This window comes from Aptenodytes forsteri, unplaced genomic scaffold (genome assembly GCF_000699145.1).
Source record: "Aptenodytes forsteri isolate BGI_AS27 unplaced genomic scaffold, ASM69914v1 Scaffold324, whole genome shotgun sequence".
Lineage (NCBI taxonomy): Eukaryota > Metazoa > Chordata > Aves > Sphenisciformes > Spheniscidae > Aptenodytes > Aptenodytes forsteri.
This window is the reverse complement of record NW_008795485.1, coordinates 47,757-61,572: the sequence shown is the minus strand read 5'-3', so window position 1 is coordinate 61,572 and position 13,816 is coordinate 47,757. Positions and strand designations below refer to the sequence as shown.

Sequence of the window (13,816 nt, the reverse complement as noted above, 5' to 3'; positions counted from 1 at the left end):
CTTGTAAGACTAAATTAATGTTAAATCAAAGCAATTTGTTACTAAACCAACCTAGTCTGCAATTCACAGTTGATTACTACAAAGTGTATTTTTAAAATTTTTTTGGCCCATATAAAAATAACATATTGCAACTCAAAGTGCATTTTTAAAATAAACAATCAACTATCTTTATCAAATAAAATATTTACACCATTTGGTTTTTACAGTCAGAAATGCGCTTCATGCGATGACCATGGGAACATCATCTGAAAATCCAGTTATCATTGGGGCTTCGTCATCCTCATCTCCTGAAAAACAAACCCAGAGTGCTGTTATGCTGCCCTCAGCATTTCACGGGGCACAACTAAACAGGCTGCCGAAGCTGGCCAGAAAACTGCCCTCAAAACCAGTATATTGTGGCCCCGCTCGTGCTCTCACCTGGTTGTTATACCTGTTATATTCAGGTTTTAACTGATTTGCGTTAGAGGGAGTGGTTTAAGTGAAGTTGCTAAAAACATTTATCCTGGGCCAGCTTCGTATTCTTAGGACAAGATCAAATCCATAGAGATTTTTATGCCAAGGGTGGCCCAAAGAATGGTAGAGAAGTTAGGTCTTGCACTGATTTCACGTCCTTAAGGCTGTCCTGAAATGCCATTGCATGAAACCAAGGGCTACGTACCTAAATCATCCCCCGAGGAGAATATGGCCGAGCCCAGGCGGGAGCTGTAGTGGCTGTTTGCAAAGGCAGTGAAGCTGTTCTGCAGCCGTCTGTGCCTCATGTAGAGCACCACGAACCCAATGCCGAGGGTCACCAGCAGCAGGAACAGCACCGGTACCACGATAGCAGCGACGTCTGTGGATCTACCGGTTTTTGTTGCAGAGGAGTCTTCACCTAGAGATGAGGGAGGGAAAGAAGTGCCATTAGCAACTGATAGCACAGTTCTCTAGGGATTTTGTGAGGCTTTCATTAGTCTTTGTTAAGGAGGATGGGGAAAATGCCAGGGACTTACCAGTTCCTAGTTCATCATAGAGAAGTGTGGCTGGCTCACCGCACATCTGCCCGCTGTACAGGCACCTGGCTTGAACGGTGAATGAATAGTTGTGACCTATCTTCAGGTTGGAAACTTTGAAGAAGTTTTCGGTGGTGTTCCCAAGATAAGCAGTGATGTTCATCAAGCTGTCAAACATGTGAATCTCGTAACCCTGAGAGTTATGAAAACAAAGACACAAACCCCAAATCACCTGGCTGCAGAGGTCAGGTTTGCTCCTTCTGACAGGGCTTTGAAACTTGTTTTTTCCTCCTTTGATGAAATGTGTTGGGCTATCAGCTGGGAGAGAGCAATGTGGAGCCTCCTCCAGGCACCCGTCACTGTGCATTGACCTTGGCCAGTTCAGGGAGGAGAGAAGATTTTGGTCTGCCTGGTTCACTCTGTTCTTAGCATCCACCCGAGACCACCCAAACACAGAGTCCAGTAATGGTGATGGCTTTTTTGGCATAGTTTGCTACCTGCCCGGGCCCTGACAGAGAACATGTCACGGATTTTCTATCAAAGTCTAAATAATGACAATTCTCAGATGCTACCAATGTGCTTCCTGGCACGGCAGGGCAGTGTCCTATTCCTGGTCCTTTCACACGTGAGAGTTGACCTTTTCCAAGAGGATAATTATGTTCCTAAAAGATGATCGATTGGATCTATCAGCTTTAGTGCCTTAGTCATGATGCGAATTGAAGTGAGCTCTACGTAGAGGGCTCATCAAGGACGCTTGGGGGAGCAGAGCGTACTGGTGTATTTTAAAAAGTCTGTGAAAGGAGCCTTGCAACCGACTCCTCTCTAGGTTTTTCTGAAACACTGCCTGTACGACGGGAGAGACAGTGCAACTTACCCGGCTTTCATTGAAATTACTTTCCTTTAATGCCAAACTCTTCCAAAAAAGCAGAATATGGTCATTTTCTGTTATAATTTTTAAGGCGTCTGGTGCAGACAGTGGAACTGCAAGTGAGGAACAAATGGCAGGCGGGTTAGGTTTTAACACTGACGGCACTTTTCTTGTGGCTGAGAAACAGCAACGGCATCGCTTCTGAAACTTAGTATTTTTGGGGGATCAGAATACTCTGCTTAGAAAAGGGCTGTACTGGAGGAGAGGATGCTGTGGCATGTAAGCTGGTAGGAGTTTTTCGGTGGGTTTTTATGGTAGGACCGTAACGGTACTTCACAGTATCTACACAGCCAGCCAAACAGGTGTCTTTCCCACCTCCACCTAGGCAGGAGAAAAGCTCCCCAGCTATCGTTTGAGAGGCTTCCTCTCCGCTGCTGCTGTTCGGGGGTTCGATTGCCTTCCCTGGGAGCTGTAGGAAGGCCTCTCAGAATTGGGCTTCGGCAGTGGGAGAGGACTAAGCGGTGCAGAAACACCTCTGCAGCCTCCAACCAGCACAGCGGTGGGATGGATGGTGTGTGGGATGGGCGCTGGATTCCCTCTAGCGGACAGTGCTGCAAGGACTCAACCCGGCACCCACCCAGTAGTACTCTTCCCTTTACCTGTGTTGATCTTCATGCTGGATTCTTTGCTCATATTTCCCAGTTGAACAATCACGTGGTATTTGCCTCCCGGTTCAAGTTTCTTAATGGTGTACTCCACCGTGCTGTTCCGGGTTTTCACTTTGTAGATTTTATCTGTTTTTCTTACTAAATCTTTAACTGCAACAGCATATAACTGGAGGGGGAGGAAAGGCACATACAGTGAAAGATCTCACTTTCCTGCAGACTTGCTAGCAATCTCATGCAATGGCAGAACATCAGACGTGGGGGGACAAAATTTAAATTAAACCATGCCTGCGCTCTACAGAAAGCCTGGGAAGTAAGATTTCAAGCCTCTTGCTGGGCTAGCTGGATCCCTGCCTGAGATCAGTATTTACAGATACAGAAAATGCAGTTACTGGAACAGATGAGGGCAGGAGGAAAATCTCAGGTTGTATAAATCACAAGGATGCAATACAAACTCCTGCCCTGTCAAAGTTTCCAGTTTTGCCAGGAAGATTTATACCTTTAAACCTTTGCCGTTAAAGTCTCTGGACCAGAATAGGAGCAGAAAGCTTGCTGAGAAAATGACTCGCCTTCAATGGAGCGAGACCTGACTGTACGCCAGCGTGCCAGAAAACAGAACCGGGCTTTGTTGGGGCTGCGCCGGTGCGGCTGGAGCGGGAAGGCAGAGCCTGCAGCCCGGCTGGCCCGATGCCTGTCCTGCTGGCCTGTGGGGCTGTGCTCAGGCACTGGCCAGCCCACACTCCAGAGCAAAGCTGAAGCCCAGAAAGGTGTTTTAGCACGTGCCCAAGTTTGCTTTCAGACTTGGTCAGCAACAGATATCGCAGACCTGACTCTTTTTAAATGCAGTGTGAATGTTACAGGCCTGAGCTAATGGCCAGTCATGTGAAGAGAGGAAATGCAGGTCCCGGAGGTGTCAGCATCTTGACGACAACTATTTAGATGGAGGATAGACCTGATCTCAGACTTAGTTCTCCATCAGCAGCAGGGCAGGGATCTGTCTTTGAGCCGGGGTTTTGCGTGCAATGGGACAGGAGAAGGCGCTGTGAGATATTACCATGTCCTGGTCGGGCGAATCGTAGGGTGATTCCCACTTAATGACTGCGAACGTCTTTCCGGTGTGCACCGAGTGGAGGTGCCGAGGGGGAAGCCGGTTGTCAGGGATCATCTTCACCACAACGTAGTCGGACGGTGGCCCTTGGTAGGGAGACATCACACGGACCTTGAAGGGATGACACAGCGGTTAATACTGTGCCTGCACCCTTCGGTACCAAACTACAGCCCGCAGTGCAGGTAGGAGGGGGAACAGACAAGGAGCCTACCAGAAACAGGTACTGCTCGTCCCGCTGCACGATCACAGTGATGTTGTGGGAGGTCGTGGTGGTGTTGTGAGGGCTTCTGTACAGCTCTAGGAAGGATGTGGCATAGAAGATGCCATAGACCTGCGGAGGAAGAGCACAACAGGGATGGTACAGATTTTGGCAAGGGCCGGAGCTCGCACCCAAACTTTCACTGGCTGTTGCTTTTTAGGGACGTGACGCAAAGACCCTTTTTCCTCCAGGCACTCTCTCCCGCCCAAGTTCAGGTTCAGTCTACCCACTCACCACTGCACTTCCCACCCTAAAATCCTGGGCTCAACTCTGATAACACAGCAGTCAACTGAAAGACCACTGGAGCATCATGCTACCTGTATTTCAGCCACTTCTCCACTGGATCAGTGGCTGAACAAATAGATAACAAGAAGGCTTTCCTTGCTTCTGTTTAAAGGGTGGCTGGTGCTTTCCCTCGTTTTCTGAGCATAAAACTTTCAGGGCCTTGCAATTCAATCCCTACAAATAATCCTGTTTTAAGATTTTGCTTGTGTTTTGAGGCTCTGAGCTAGACCCCCTCCTGGCTGGTGAGAAAAGAGAGTCGGTGCCTTACGACATTCCTCGGTCCGGTCCAGCTGCACTCCACCGCAGTCTGGTTGATGGCCTTGGCTTTGAGACTTGGTGATGCAGGTCTTGTCCCACTGGTCACCACATGCACAAAAGACAGAGGGCTGTCACCCAGCTCCGTCTTAGCCCAAGCAGAAATTTCATAGGGGGTGTGTGCTGTCAAATTTGCCACTGAGCAAGAAGAGAAACGTGCACTATTAGGTGAGGCAAAGTACTGCAATGGTGGGGTGAGAGCACTAGGAAAATGGTCAGCAGCATCAAACAATCTTAGACAGGAGCCTGCCTCTCTTGGTTTGTGTTTTGATTCATTTTGAGTAATTTCCTTTATACAGAAGCACCTGGGACTCTGGTGTCTAACCTAGCCTGTGCTTTTCTTTATCGGGATGCTTTCCCCTATCTAGACTGTGCACACCAGTGATTCTTCCAAACCAGAAAGTAACCTGATTAATAGGGACATGTACTGTATGCAAGCCCAAGAAATTGTTGACCTTTTGCAGAGTAGATAAGGAACGACAAACAAAAATCCTGTGTGATGAGAAAAGGCTAGTGCAGCTCTGGGGGATAAATCCCAAATCCACTTGAAATCTCCAAGTCCTAAGAAGAGAGGCCAAGAATTTGCTGGTTTGTCCTCCCAAGATTTATTCTTTCCTAAATAGAAACTACTCAGTTGCAAAAAAAAGGAAAAAAAAATCCTATAGCCTTCCATAAAACCTTCTGTTTTGTGTTGACTAAAGCAAATTTTACACTTTGCATGGAATTTACCTTTTTGGATGGACTTTTCTCCTTCTATGATCAGAGTCCTTTTTTCCTGCCTGTGTGTATCAAATGTCCAGTAGATGTTCACAACATAACCGCTGACCTGTCAAGCAGCAAGGGCACACAATACGAACTATCAGTTCAGCTGTTTTTGCAAGCAGTGAAAGACTCACTGGTGAAAGTCTTTGCATTGTATTTCCCATTCTAATTAAGAGAGCTGGGATGGTTGATGAGTAGTAAGAAATGACTTGGCATGACATAACTGGTTTCAGAAAGTAATTGCAATACTGAAATAGGTGACAGCTCATTCCATCCAGTATTTACCATCTACCCGACGCAGGCGTTTTTTTCTTTATTCTAGTTTCAGAAGCAAAGGTAAAAATTTTACCTTGATATTAGTAGTCATTTTTAGGCTGAAACTTATGGAGTCCTCGCTGTAGCTCTCAATGTGTATGACAGGAGGAGGAATGACTGGAAGGAAAGAAAGGGAGAAACAGCTGTTACCACAGCACAAAGAAATACAAATACTTATCGAGAGGGGACAGGTAAAATACACGCTTTCATTATGACAATCATCTCTTAGACCAGGAATCCCCCATCTTTCCAGCCCTAGCCTTGCCTGTCTCTAAGACACGTGTCCCTCAGAGAAGGCACCGACATGCTGTACCTCCATCGTTTTTTCAGTCAACCATCTAAAAGCTGCCTTATCTGTGCCTTGCTCGGCGCAGGCTGGAAGCAGAGAGGTCTGGACACAGGTATTTTACTTCTGCACTCAGTGGGACAAGCTCACATCACAGTTAACGGCTTCTGGCCTTCAGAGGAACTGGTGAGGGAGGACAGGAGCGGTGAGGGAGGACAGGAGCTATCAGTGGGGACAGCTGCCGAATGCTCACGCAAAACTTGAAGTGAAAGTTATTACAGTTCTTTCTACCTCTGTTTTTCTAACCATCAGGTACTCATGTACTTCATATTATCTGAATCCGGCAATGTTAGTAACATGGTGTTTTCTTTCCTTCCTTTGCCAACATGGTGAGGATGCACTTTTATCTAACAAATTAGCACACAATTTTGACATCAGAATATAGGTTTGGAAGAAAAACTTGGCATGAATACAAATGATTTCAAAAGGCTTTTCTAAAAACAGTTTGGAGGGAAATGATTTACTGTGTTGTTTGAATTTATCTACTGTAATGTTGTGATAGTTCATGGGAGCCTTAGTGGTCTTTTAGTGGTCTAACCTACGTGAGATGCAGAAACCATCACAATCATAACCTAAGAGGGAGAAGAATGAGCGAGTATCCTTTCAGCTAGCGACAGCGAAGGAGTTAGTGGTCATGTGTCTCGCCTATCCAAAGGTAGGGTCTAGCCTACACAAGTCAGAGAGAATCCATCTGCAGTCCAGGAGAGAGGGGCACCTTCTGGACAGGCTTCTCGCCCACTTCCAGGGCAGTACCTCTATCCTACGTGCCACAGAGTTCAGAGGAAAAGTCAGCAATCCGTTCAGACTTGCCACTGAACTTTGAGGCAGATCAAGTTACGCGAAATGGTACAGCAAAGTTGTTAAAGAGAGTAAAACGCTCAATAGGGAAGAAAAAAGAACGAGGAGGTGGTTATGCATGCTGATGCTAACACTGCAGGCTCGTATGCAGCCTTTTTGCTATGTTGACCGAAACAACAACATTTACCTTTGCCTTTTATGGTGGTTATGGATTTGGAATCACTCCAATTTCCCACTCCTCGACTAGTTACTGCAGCAACCTTTTCAAATAAGAGGGTTAGTCAATATGAACAAATGTACGCCGCCAACATTGTATAATGCAAACACAGAGCGAGGTTAGAGCAAGGTTACGGACATGGCGGAGCTCATGGGAAAAGGACTTTGAAGCAAACAATAGCTTAATTACTTGGCAATAAAATGCTTATTACAAAAATAAAGCAGAGTACTTTAAGTCAATTAAAGGAATCTAAGAGGAGGAAGATGCATCCTCTTTGCAGATAACCACTCTCTTATGAGATCTTTATGAGAAGTCCATCAAGATAAGGAGCTTTGGACTCTATCAGCCATAGTGTAGGTAGGAACTGCGCTGGTGAAGTCCATGTGAGCACTGAATCCAGTTCCAAAGATTTATTTGGGAACAGATTAGTACGGTAAGGAATACTAAGGAAGGAAAGACTCGCTCCAACCGAGTGTGAGAATAACATTGATTCATGGGTGGGGAGAGGGGTTTATCCCACCTCCCAGTGAACTCCCCCAAGAACCCATGCTCTTTCAGCACAGGGAGGATGGACAATGGCAGAGTATACATTTCCCGGGGCCCAACGCGCAGACTTTCATTTCCTATTCTTATTAGTTCTGCCTATAATTACCCAGCTTCTCCCATGTGCATACATTCCCCGCAGGCGCATCTGCTTCTTTTCCCACTGATACAGTCAGGACCAAATTTATCTCTGGCCCAGATCCGGTGCAATTGCAGTGACATTGGAATGGGCAATTAGTAGCGCAGATTTCATAATACAGCTGGCCTTCTGGGAGAAGGAGCAAATCAAGGGCCTTAATTCAGGCCTTGAAACTATATACATTAGCAGCACAAATGCCAAGCCCCCATTGTGGGTTGACGTTAAAGGGCAGAATTTTAACACCATACTTTTTTAGCAAGTATTTGACTGTGCAGGACTTAGACTATCTAGTGAAAAGTAATGAGAGCATGCACAGACAGAGCTTTGAAAATACTCACTCTAACTGTGTATAACGTGTTGACCTGTAAGTTCTTGATCTCAGTGTAGTTCTTGGTGGTTCTAAGGGACGACCACTCCTTGGATCCAGTCCTGCTGTATTCCACCTAGGAGCACCAAAATAAGGGATGAGGGCTCCACAGTCAACAATACCGCAGGGTGACAGGTCTCTCTGTGTCAAAATGTCACTAGAAACAAGTATGAAAGCTTAGAAAGGGAGCCAGAAATGGAATTATGAACTCGAGGGCTGTGTCGCTACCTACAGCCCTGCAGCATTTCTTCTCCCAACTCGCCCGATGCTCTCAGCAGATTTCCTCTACGAAATGTCCTATTGCTGGCCCACCCCCCTCTGCAGAGACAGCTGTCTTCAGAAGGGCCAGCTGCCCTCAGCAGCCTTTCCTGTCCCACCACCGATCGGCCCCGCCGGGCAGCAGGACTCACGATGAATTCCCGTATGAGGCCATGGGCGTTCACGGGGGGACTCCAGCAGCCTGTCACCACACCCTCAGCTTCTTTTTTCAGGGACAGCTGAAGGTTAAAGGGAGCATCTGGTACTGCGGAGAGAAACAGAGGTGTTAGTGACAGTCGCAGTTGGTATGTCTGGATCACATGGGGAAAAGCAGGGTATCCCTGAAAGGTTGGGACAGGGGGAATAGCCAAGCGATCCAGGCTCATGGGAGATGTCTTCTTCCTGCAGTTGTGTCCCAAGTCCCTCTCACCCCCCTCTGGAGCAATAAAGCCTTTTTAGTGACTTGCGGTGAAGGTAGGATTTTTGCTAAGCTCTTTGCTTTATTTTGCATCCCTTCCTTAATCTGACCTCCACTCTGCAGCTAGAAAGATCTTGCTCCTTGCGTGTGGTACTGAACAGTCCCATGGGCTCCTCACTGCACTGTGAGAAGAGATGAACTTCCCAGTGATACTAAACCGCTAAGGCATGGGCAAGAAAGAGGGCAAGTTGGTGACTCAGTGCAGGACTGACTCGGGGCAGAGAACCCACAGCCCTTTTTCCCAGTCCAGCACAATTCCCAGGCCTGTAGAAAGACTCCTTTTGTTCGTAAGGGGGATACCTCTGTGGTATCTACTTTCTAAGCCGAGGCGGAATGCATCAGGTCACTGATACGACTGTGCAGGTCTGCTTACATCCTTCGGGTGCCCGGAGGGTGATGAAGTCATTGGTGTTGTAGACTCGGCTGAGACACTGCACTTGGACTTTCACCTGATAGGTACAGTCAGGCTTGAGGACTTTCAAAATGCTGTTGGTTTTGTTGCTGTGGGTTTCCAAAATCTTCCAAATGCTTTCACCGACCATCCTGCACGAGAGAGTCACACCCCTCCAGTCAGGACAGTGTTTAGTAACAAAGGGTGAAACCATCTACCTGTATGTTAAGAGCTTGCTGCTTAGTTTCCTCTTCAGTAAAGCCACACCACCAGCTTGAAAAGGTGCTCTCTTAAAGCCTGAACTAAACCTAGCGTAGTGACTTATAAGCGCTGTCCTCTGAGGTTTTCTATAACTGCTGTGCTCTAATTTCTTGACTTTGTTCTCATTGTTAGCTGTCCCACAAAGACAAGACCCGAGCAGAAAAAAACCAAACCCAAATATAGCCACATTACTGTCTAGGTAAATAATCTGGTGGAAACAAATACAGCTCTCCACAAATGCCCCCTAGTTACAGCTGTTTTGGGTTGTCTTTGCAACAAAATATTAGAAGATTTTCCAAGCAGAAGTAGATTGAGCAGCTCTCAGTCTTTCAGGCCTGATCCTGTACGGTACTTTGCTGTAAACATGGGCATACCGATACCTGTGCTCATGCTTCTCCTAGCCTTTACTTGATATGAAAAGCAACGGGTCATGCAGTGTAATGCGTGGTGTACCTGTAATAGACGTTGTAGACGCAGGAGGTTGAGGACATTCTTTTTGGCCGAGCCCACGTCAAAGTGACATCACCGGAGAAATCGGCCGTCCACTGGAGGTTCTGGACTTTGTACACGATTGTGTCATCTAAGCAGGCAACGGGAAAAGTTAGTCTGCCGGAAGAAAACAAGCCCTTTGCCCAGAACAGAAACAGGAGTTATGTTCGCGGCACAAAAGACATGTGGAGGTAGAAACAGTAACATGACTGAAGGGAGTATTTGCACCATTCAAATTGGATGTGTAATTTAGGCGGGCGTTATCAGTGGAGAAGAGCAGGCTCTTCAGAAGGCAGTTCAGAGCAGGAACACTCCCCTGGTGCTCTTAGTTCTCCCCAAAATGTCTTGGTTGTCTTTATGCTGCATCATGCAAGCATGTCCTTTCCCCAAAGGAAAGATAAAGTGTGGCTGTTGATGAAATACTCTTTAACATCATTTTGGAAGTACGCGAGTGCAAACTGATCAGTGCAAGCTAAGTCACTCTTCTACTTGTGCGATGAACCTGTGCGGTCACTGTAAGCCACCCGGGGCTTTTCTTTGTGTGTTTTCCTTATCACATCTCGTGTTCAGCAGAAGGACCCAAGCGAAGGCTGGTACTTAAGGCAGTAGTCTGGGGACTGCCTTGACGCGAGCTCTGCGGCTGAATCGCCACCTGACCTTGGGAGAGGCACTTAGGGGATAACAGCACTGTGAAATCCAGCGCCGGCAGTGGTGGGGACTCGGGGTGCTTATCTGAAACAGCCCAAATCCATGCCCTGCTCCCGCCATGCCACTCCCTGCTCTCTCCCTCCGGGGACCGCGTGTCAGAGCCCACATCCAAACGCCATGGCCTGGCCCCGCTCGGGTGCTCAGCTTCGCTCCCAGTGCTGTACAGAAACAGAGCGGAGCGGAGCCAAACTGCTGCTGCTTCGCTTTCCCTAACCAACTGGAAATGAAACCCAGCAGGCACATGGGTCCGCAGACAGGCACAGCAAGACAAGCTATCCGAGGGAAAAGAGCAGCCGAGCCATGAATCTCGGCACCTCCTTTCCCCTCCCCTGAACCTGCTAGCTTCTCCCAATCAATATTTAATTAAAGAACTAAAACCTGATTGATGCTTAAACCCCCAAGCAGTTCAGTAGGAAAGTGGCTGAATCTCATGGCTGGCCAGAGACAGCGATTGATCGCCGTTATCTGCGCAGGGCGGGCTGCGGTGTGCATCCCGCATGGGGCCACTGAAGGTCAGGGTGGGAGGACCAGTGATAGTGGTGGGGCATGTGCCACGGATCCCAGGGTCACCTTGCAAAGGAGGACACAGCTGGAGATTATTGCTTCACCCGTAGGCCATGTAAAATAGACAGCTTTGCTCCTACCTGTCCTAAAGTTGTTTTTCTGTGTCTGAGGCTGCTGGAAGATGAATTGTCAGTGTAAAAGCTGGATGGGAAGTTTGTCCCAGCTGGTTATAAATGGGCGAGGAGGCAGCTCGGAGAGCTGGACAGAGGCAGATATGTCTGGGATGTTGTGAATGAAAGGCCACGTATCCAGGAGAGCACCTCTGCGTGCTAACACAGAACGGAGTGCGAGAAATGGGAGAGGGCTGCTGCTTACCAGTACAGTTCCTCTCATCGCTGCTGTCTGAGCAGTCCAGATATCCATCACACCGCTCTGTCACCATAATGCAGGCCTCTCCGTCCTCGCATTTATAACCATTAGGGCACGACAGGGTGCTGTGAGTAGCTGAAAGAGGCAGAAAGGTTTCAGGGCTCAAGGCAGCAAAGTTCCCTCACCAGCACTGGGCTGTTTGCGGTGCCAGTGCTAGTTCAAAAGCAGGCACGATGCTGGGGTGGCTGCATGTCAGGGATGGAGCCCAGAGAGAGTGTGTCAGTCATAGGGCTATCTCGTTCTGGCTGCATCTTCTGGCATGATCACACACAGTGGCATCAGAAGAACTTGGAGCTTATCTCACTGAAAACAACAGCTGGACTTCTAATGGGAAGGGCACTGGTTGTTTGGTCTCTTTTCCCCTTTTTCACCGTAATGCGGCATTTACTGCATGGATTCCACCAGCAATAAAACTCCTCAGTGGCTCCCCCGTCCTTACAAAGAGCTTCCCAAGGGAAAGAGCCAGACGAGACGTTCTCCCCGCCCTGCACTTACGGCAGTTCCTCTCATCCGTGCCGTCCTGGCAGTCCTGCAGGCCGTCGCACCGCTTCCAGTTGGGGATGCACTTGTGCAGCTGCTGGCACTCAAACTCGAACCTGCTGCAGCGTCCCGGGAGCGCCGGGGAGGTGGCCGTCACGTTGGGTCCTGCACACAGCAGCAAGTGAGGAAACCACCCAAAGCATGGCCAGGCTGCCGCTGCCACCAGGAGGGACCAAAACCTGTCCCCAGGTCCCGACTCCACTAGATGGCAATCTCTTCCCATCTAGCAGGTAAATGGCTTCTGCTGAGACGATGCCTAAGCCATCCTCTCTCCTGACTGCAGAGGGCTGGAAAAGCAACTGGTTTGCAGGGGATGTCCTGCACCAGCTCGAAGCTTGGCAGGCCTTAGGAAGGACCGCAGCGAGAAAAAACCCTCTTTTACATTCAGCGTTAGGTGTGAGCTGGAAACGCACCCTGCAGCCCTGCTCTCCGTGCCCCTACACAGTCTGAGACATGGTGGCATTTGAGCAGGGACCTGCTGTGGCAGTAATTCATGCTGCCTGCAGGGCTGGAGCAGTGTCCCAGCTGGTGGCAGGAGGTCTGACCCCAGGGAGAGAGGAGATGGTGGGTTTTCACACCACGGTGTAATTTAACCCTGTAATCTGGCAAGGCTCTGAGACTGAAAGGCCAACGGTCCTTGCAGATGTGATCCTACAGAAAAAGGAAAGGGATGAGGAAGAGAAAAGCTTACGTGAAGTAGGGCAGGCTTCCTCGTCAGAGCCGTCGGTGCAGTCCTTGTATCCGTCGCAGACCCAGCTGTTCACGATGCAGGCGCCGCTGTTGCAACGGAAGTGATTAGGTAAACACGTCGGTGGGATCGATGTAGTAATGGGATGAACCGGAGAACCTAAAAATACACCGTTCAGAGCTGATCTGAGAGGCCTGCTCCTGCGTACGGGCTGTAAGCTATGCCTGTTCCCAGCAGACTGAAAGCCACTATCAGCGGAGGGAAGTGGGGAGCAGGCAAGGCATTACACAAGCCCAATGTTTTCATCTGCGTTGTATCTGCACAGCTCCTAATCAGGATTTCCAAAAACACAGAGTGAAAAGATGCATGAGAGTGCACACGCAGCCATTCATGGGCGATTTTCGGAGCCACAGGGGCTGGCGCAGGCTGTCCTAAGCAGCCCTGCGGGAAGGCAGCTGATGCTGAGAGCGGTCCTTCAGCATGCCGCAGCCCAGCCTCGGTCAGGGCTCCCGTGAGCAGAGCGCCGTGTGCCCTCACCCTCGCACTCCTTCTCATCGGACCAGTCCCCGCAGTCATTCTCTTCATCGCACTTCCACCGGTTGGGGATGCAGTGCCCATTCCCGCACTGGAACTGGTAGTACCGGGAGCAGTTTGGGGCCTCTGTTGGGTTTTCTGACAACGAGAGGAGAGTGCCGTGAGTCCCAGCATTAGCTCACCGGTCTTCAGCACAGCTGAGGTGTGGGAGTGTCTCAGGCCAGGCTACGGCTGGTCCAGAGAACATCACCCTGACTATTCCCCTGAGCAATACAGGCAGGGTCCTTTCTCTTCATCTCCAGCATCCCCATTCCTTACAGCCTTCGCTAGCCTGCTGCCACCACTATTATGTCTGCGTGCTGGGTGCTTCATGGCCAGACACCACCTATGATCTGAGAACCAGAGCTGGCAGCGAAATTCAGACGGAGCACGGCAGAAACGGAGAAGCAAACCCTGCAACTCTGAAACGAAGACGCAGCTGCTTCATCTGGCTGGGTACAGCTCCTACAGCTACCCAGGGAACAGTGGTAAATATTGAGTTTGGCTGAAAACTGCCTGTC

The 13,816-nt window shown here is 49.0% G+C and overlaps 1 protein-coding gene across 2 annotated transcripts in view; it reads right to left on the bottom strand.

Annotated features, from left to right (window-relative positions):
- Window positions 1-219: 219 nt before the first annotated feature.
- SORL1 (sortilin related receptor 1) overlaps window positions 220-13,816 on the bottom strand; it is a 38,486-nt gene continuing 24,889 nt past the window's right edge. For both annotated transcript variants that reach the window (XM_009281281.1, XM_019472601.1), the window contains exons 29-47: window positions 13,260-13,394; window positions 12,726-12,881; window positions 11,990-12,139; window positions 11,441-11,569; window positions 9,818-9,944; window positions 9,086-9,255; window positions 8,387-8,499; window positions 7,948-8,052; window positions 6,898-6,970; window positions 5,601-5,683; window positions 5,219-5,315; window positions 4,443-4,627; window positions 3,842-3,961; window positions 3,577-3,741; window positions 2,517-2,691; window positions 1,864-1,970; window positions 990-1,182; window positions 659-871; window positions 220-287 (exon numbers count right to left, since the gene is read on the bottom strand). In XM_009281281.1, coding sequence (XP_009279556.1) covers window positions 220-287; window positions 659-871; window positions 990-1,182; window positions 1,864-1,970; window positions 2,517-2,691; window positions 3,577-3,741; window positions 3,842-3,961; window positions 4,443-4,627; window positions 5,219-5,315; window positions 5,601-5,683; window positions 6,898-6,970; window positions 7,948-8,052; window positions 8,387-8,499; window positions 9,086-9,255; window positions 9,818-9,944; window positions 11,441-11,569; window positions 11,990-12,139; window positions 12,726-12,881; window positions 13,260-13,394 — 2,564 coding nt within the window. The remainder of the gene's footprint in view (window positions 288-658; window positions 872-989; window positions 1,183-1,863; window positions 1,971-2,516; window positions 2,692-3,576; window positions 3,742-3,841; window positions 3,962-4,442; window positions 4,628-5,218; window positions 5,316-5,600; window positions 5,684-6,897; window positions 6,971-7,947; window positions 8,053-8,386; window positions 8,500-9,085; window positions 9,256-9,817; window positions 9,945-11,440; window positions 11,570-11,989; window positions 12,140-12,725; window positions 12,882-13,259; window positions 13,395-13,816) is intronic.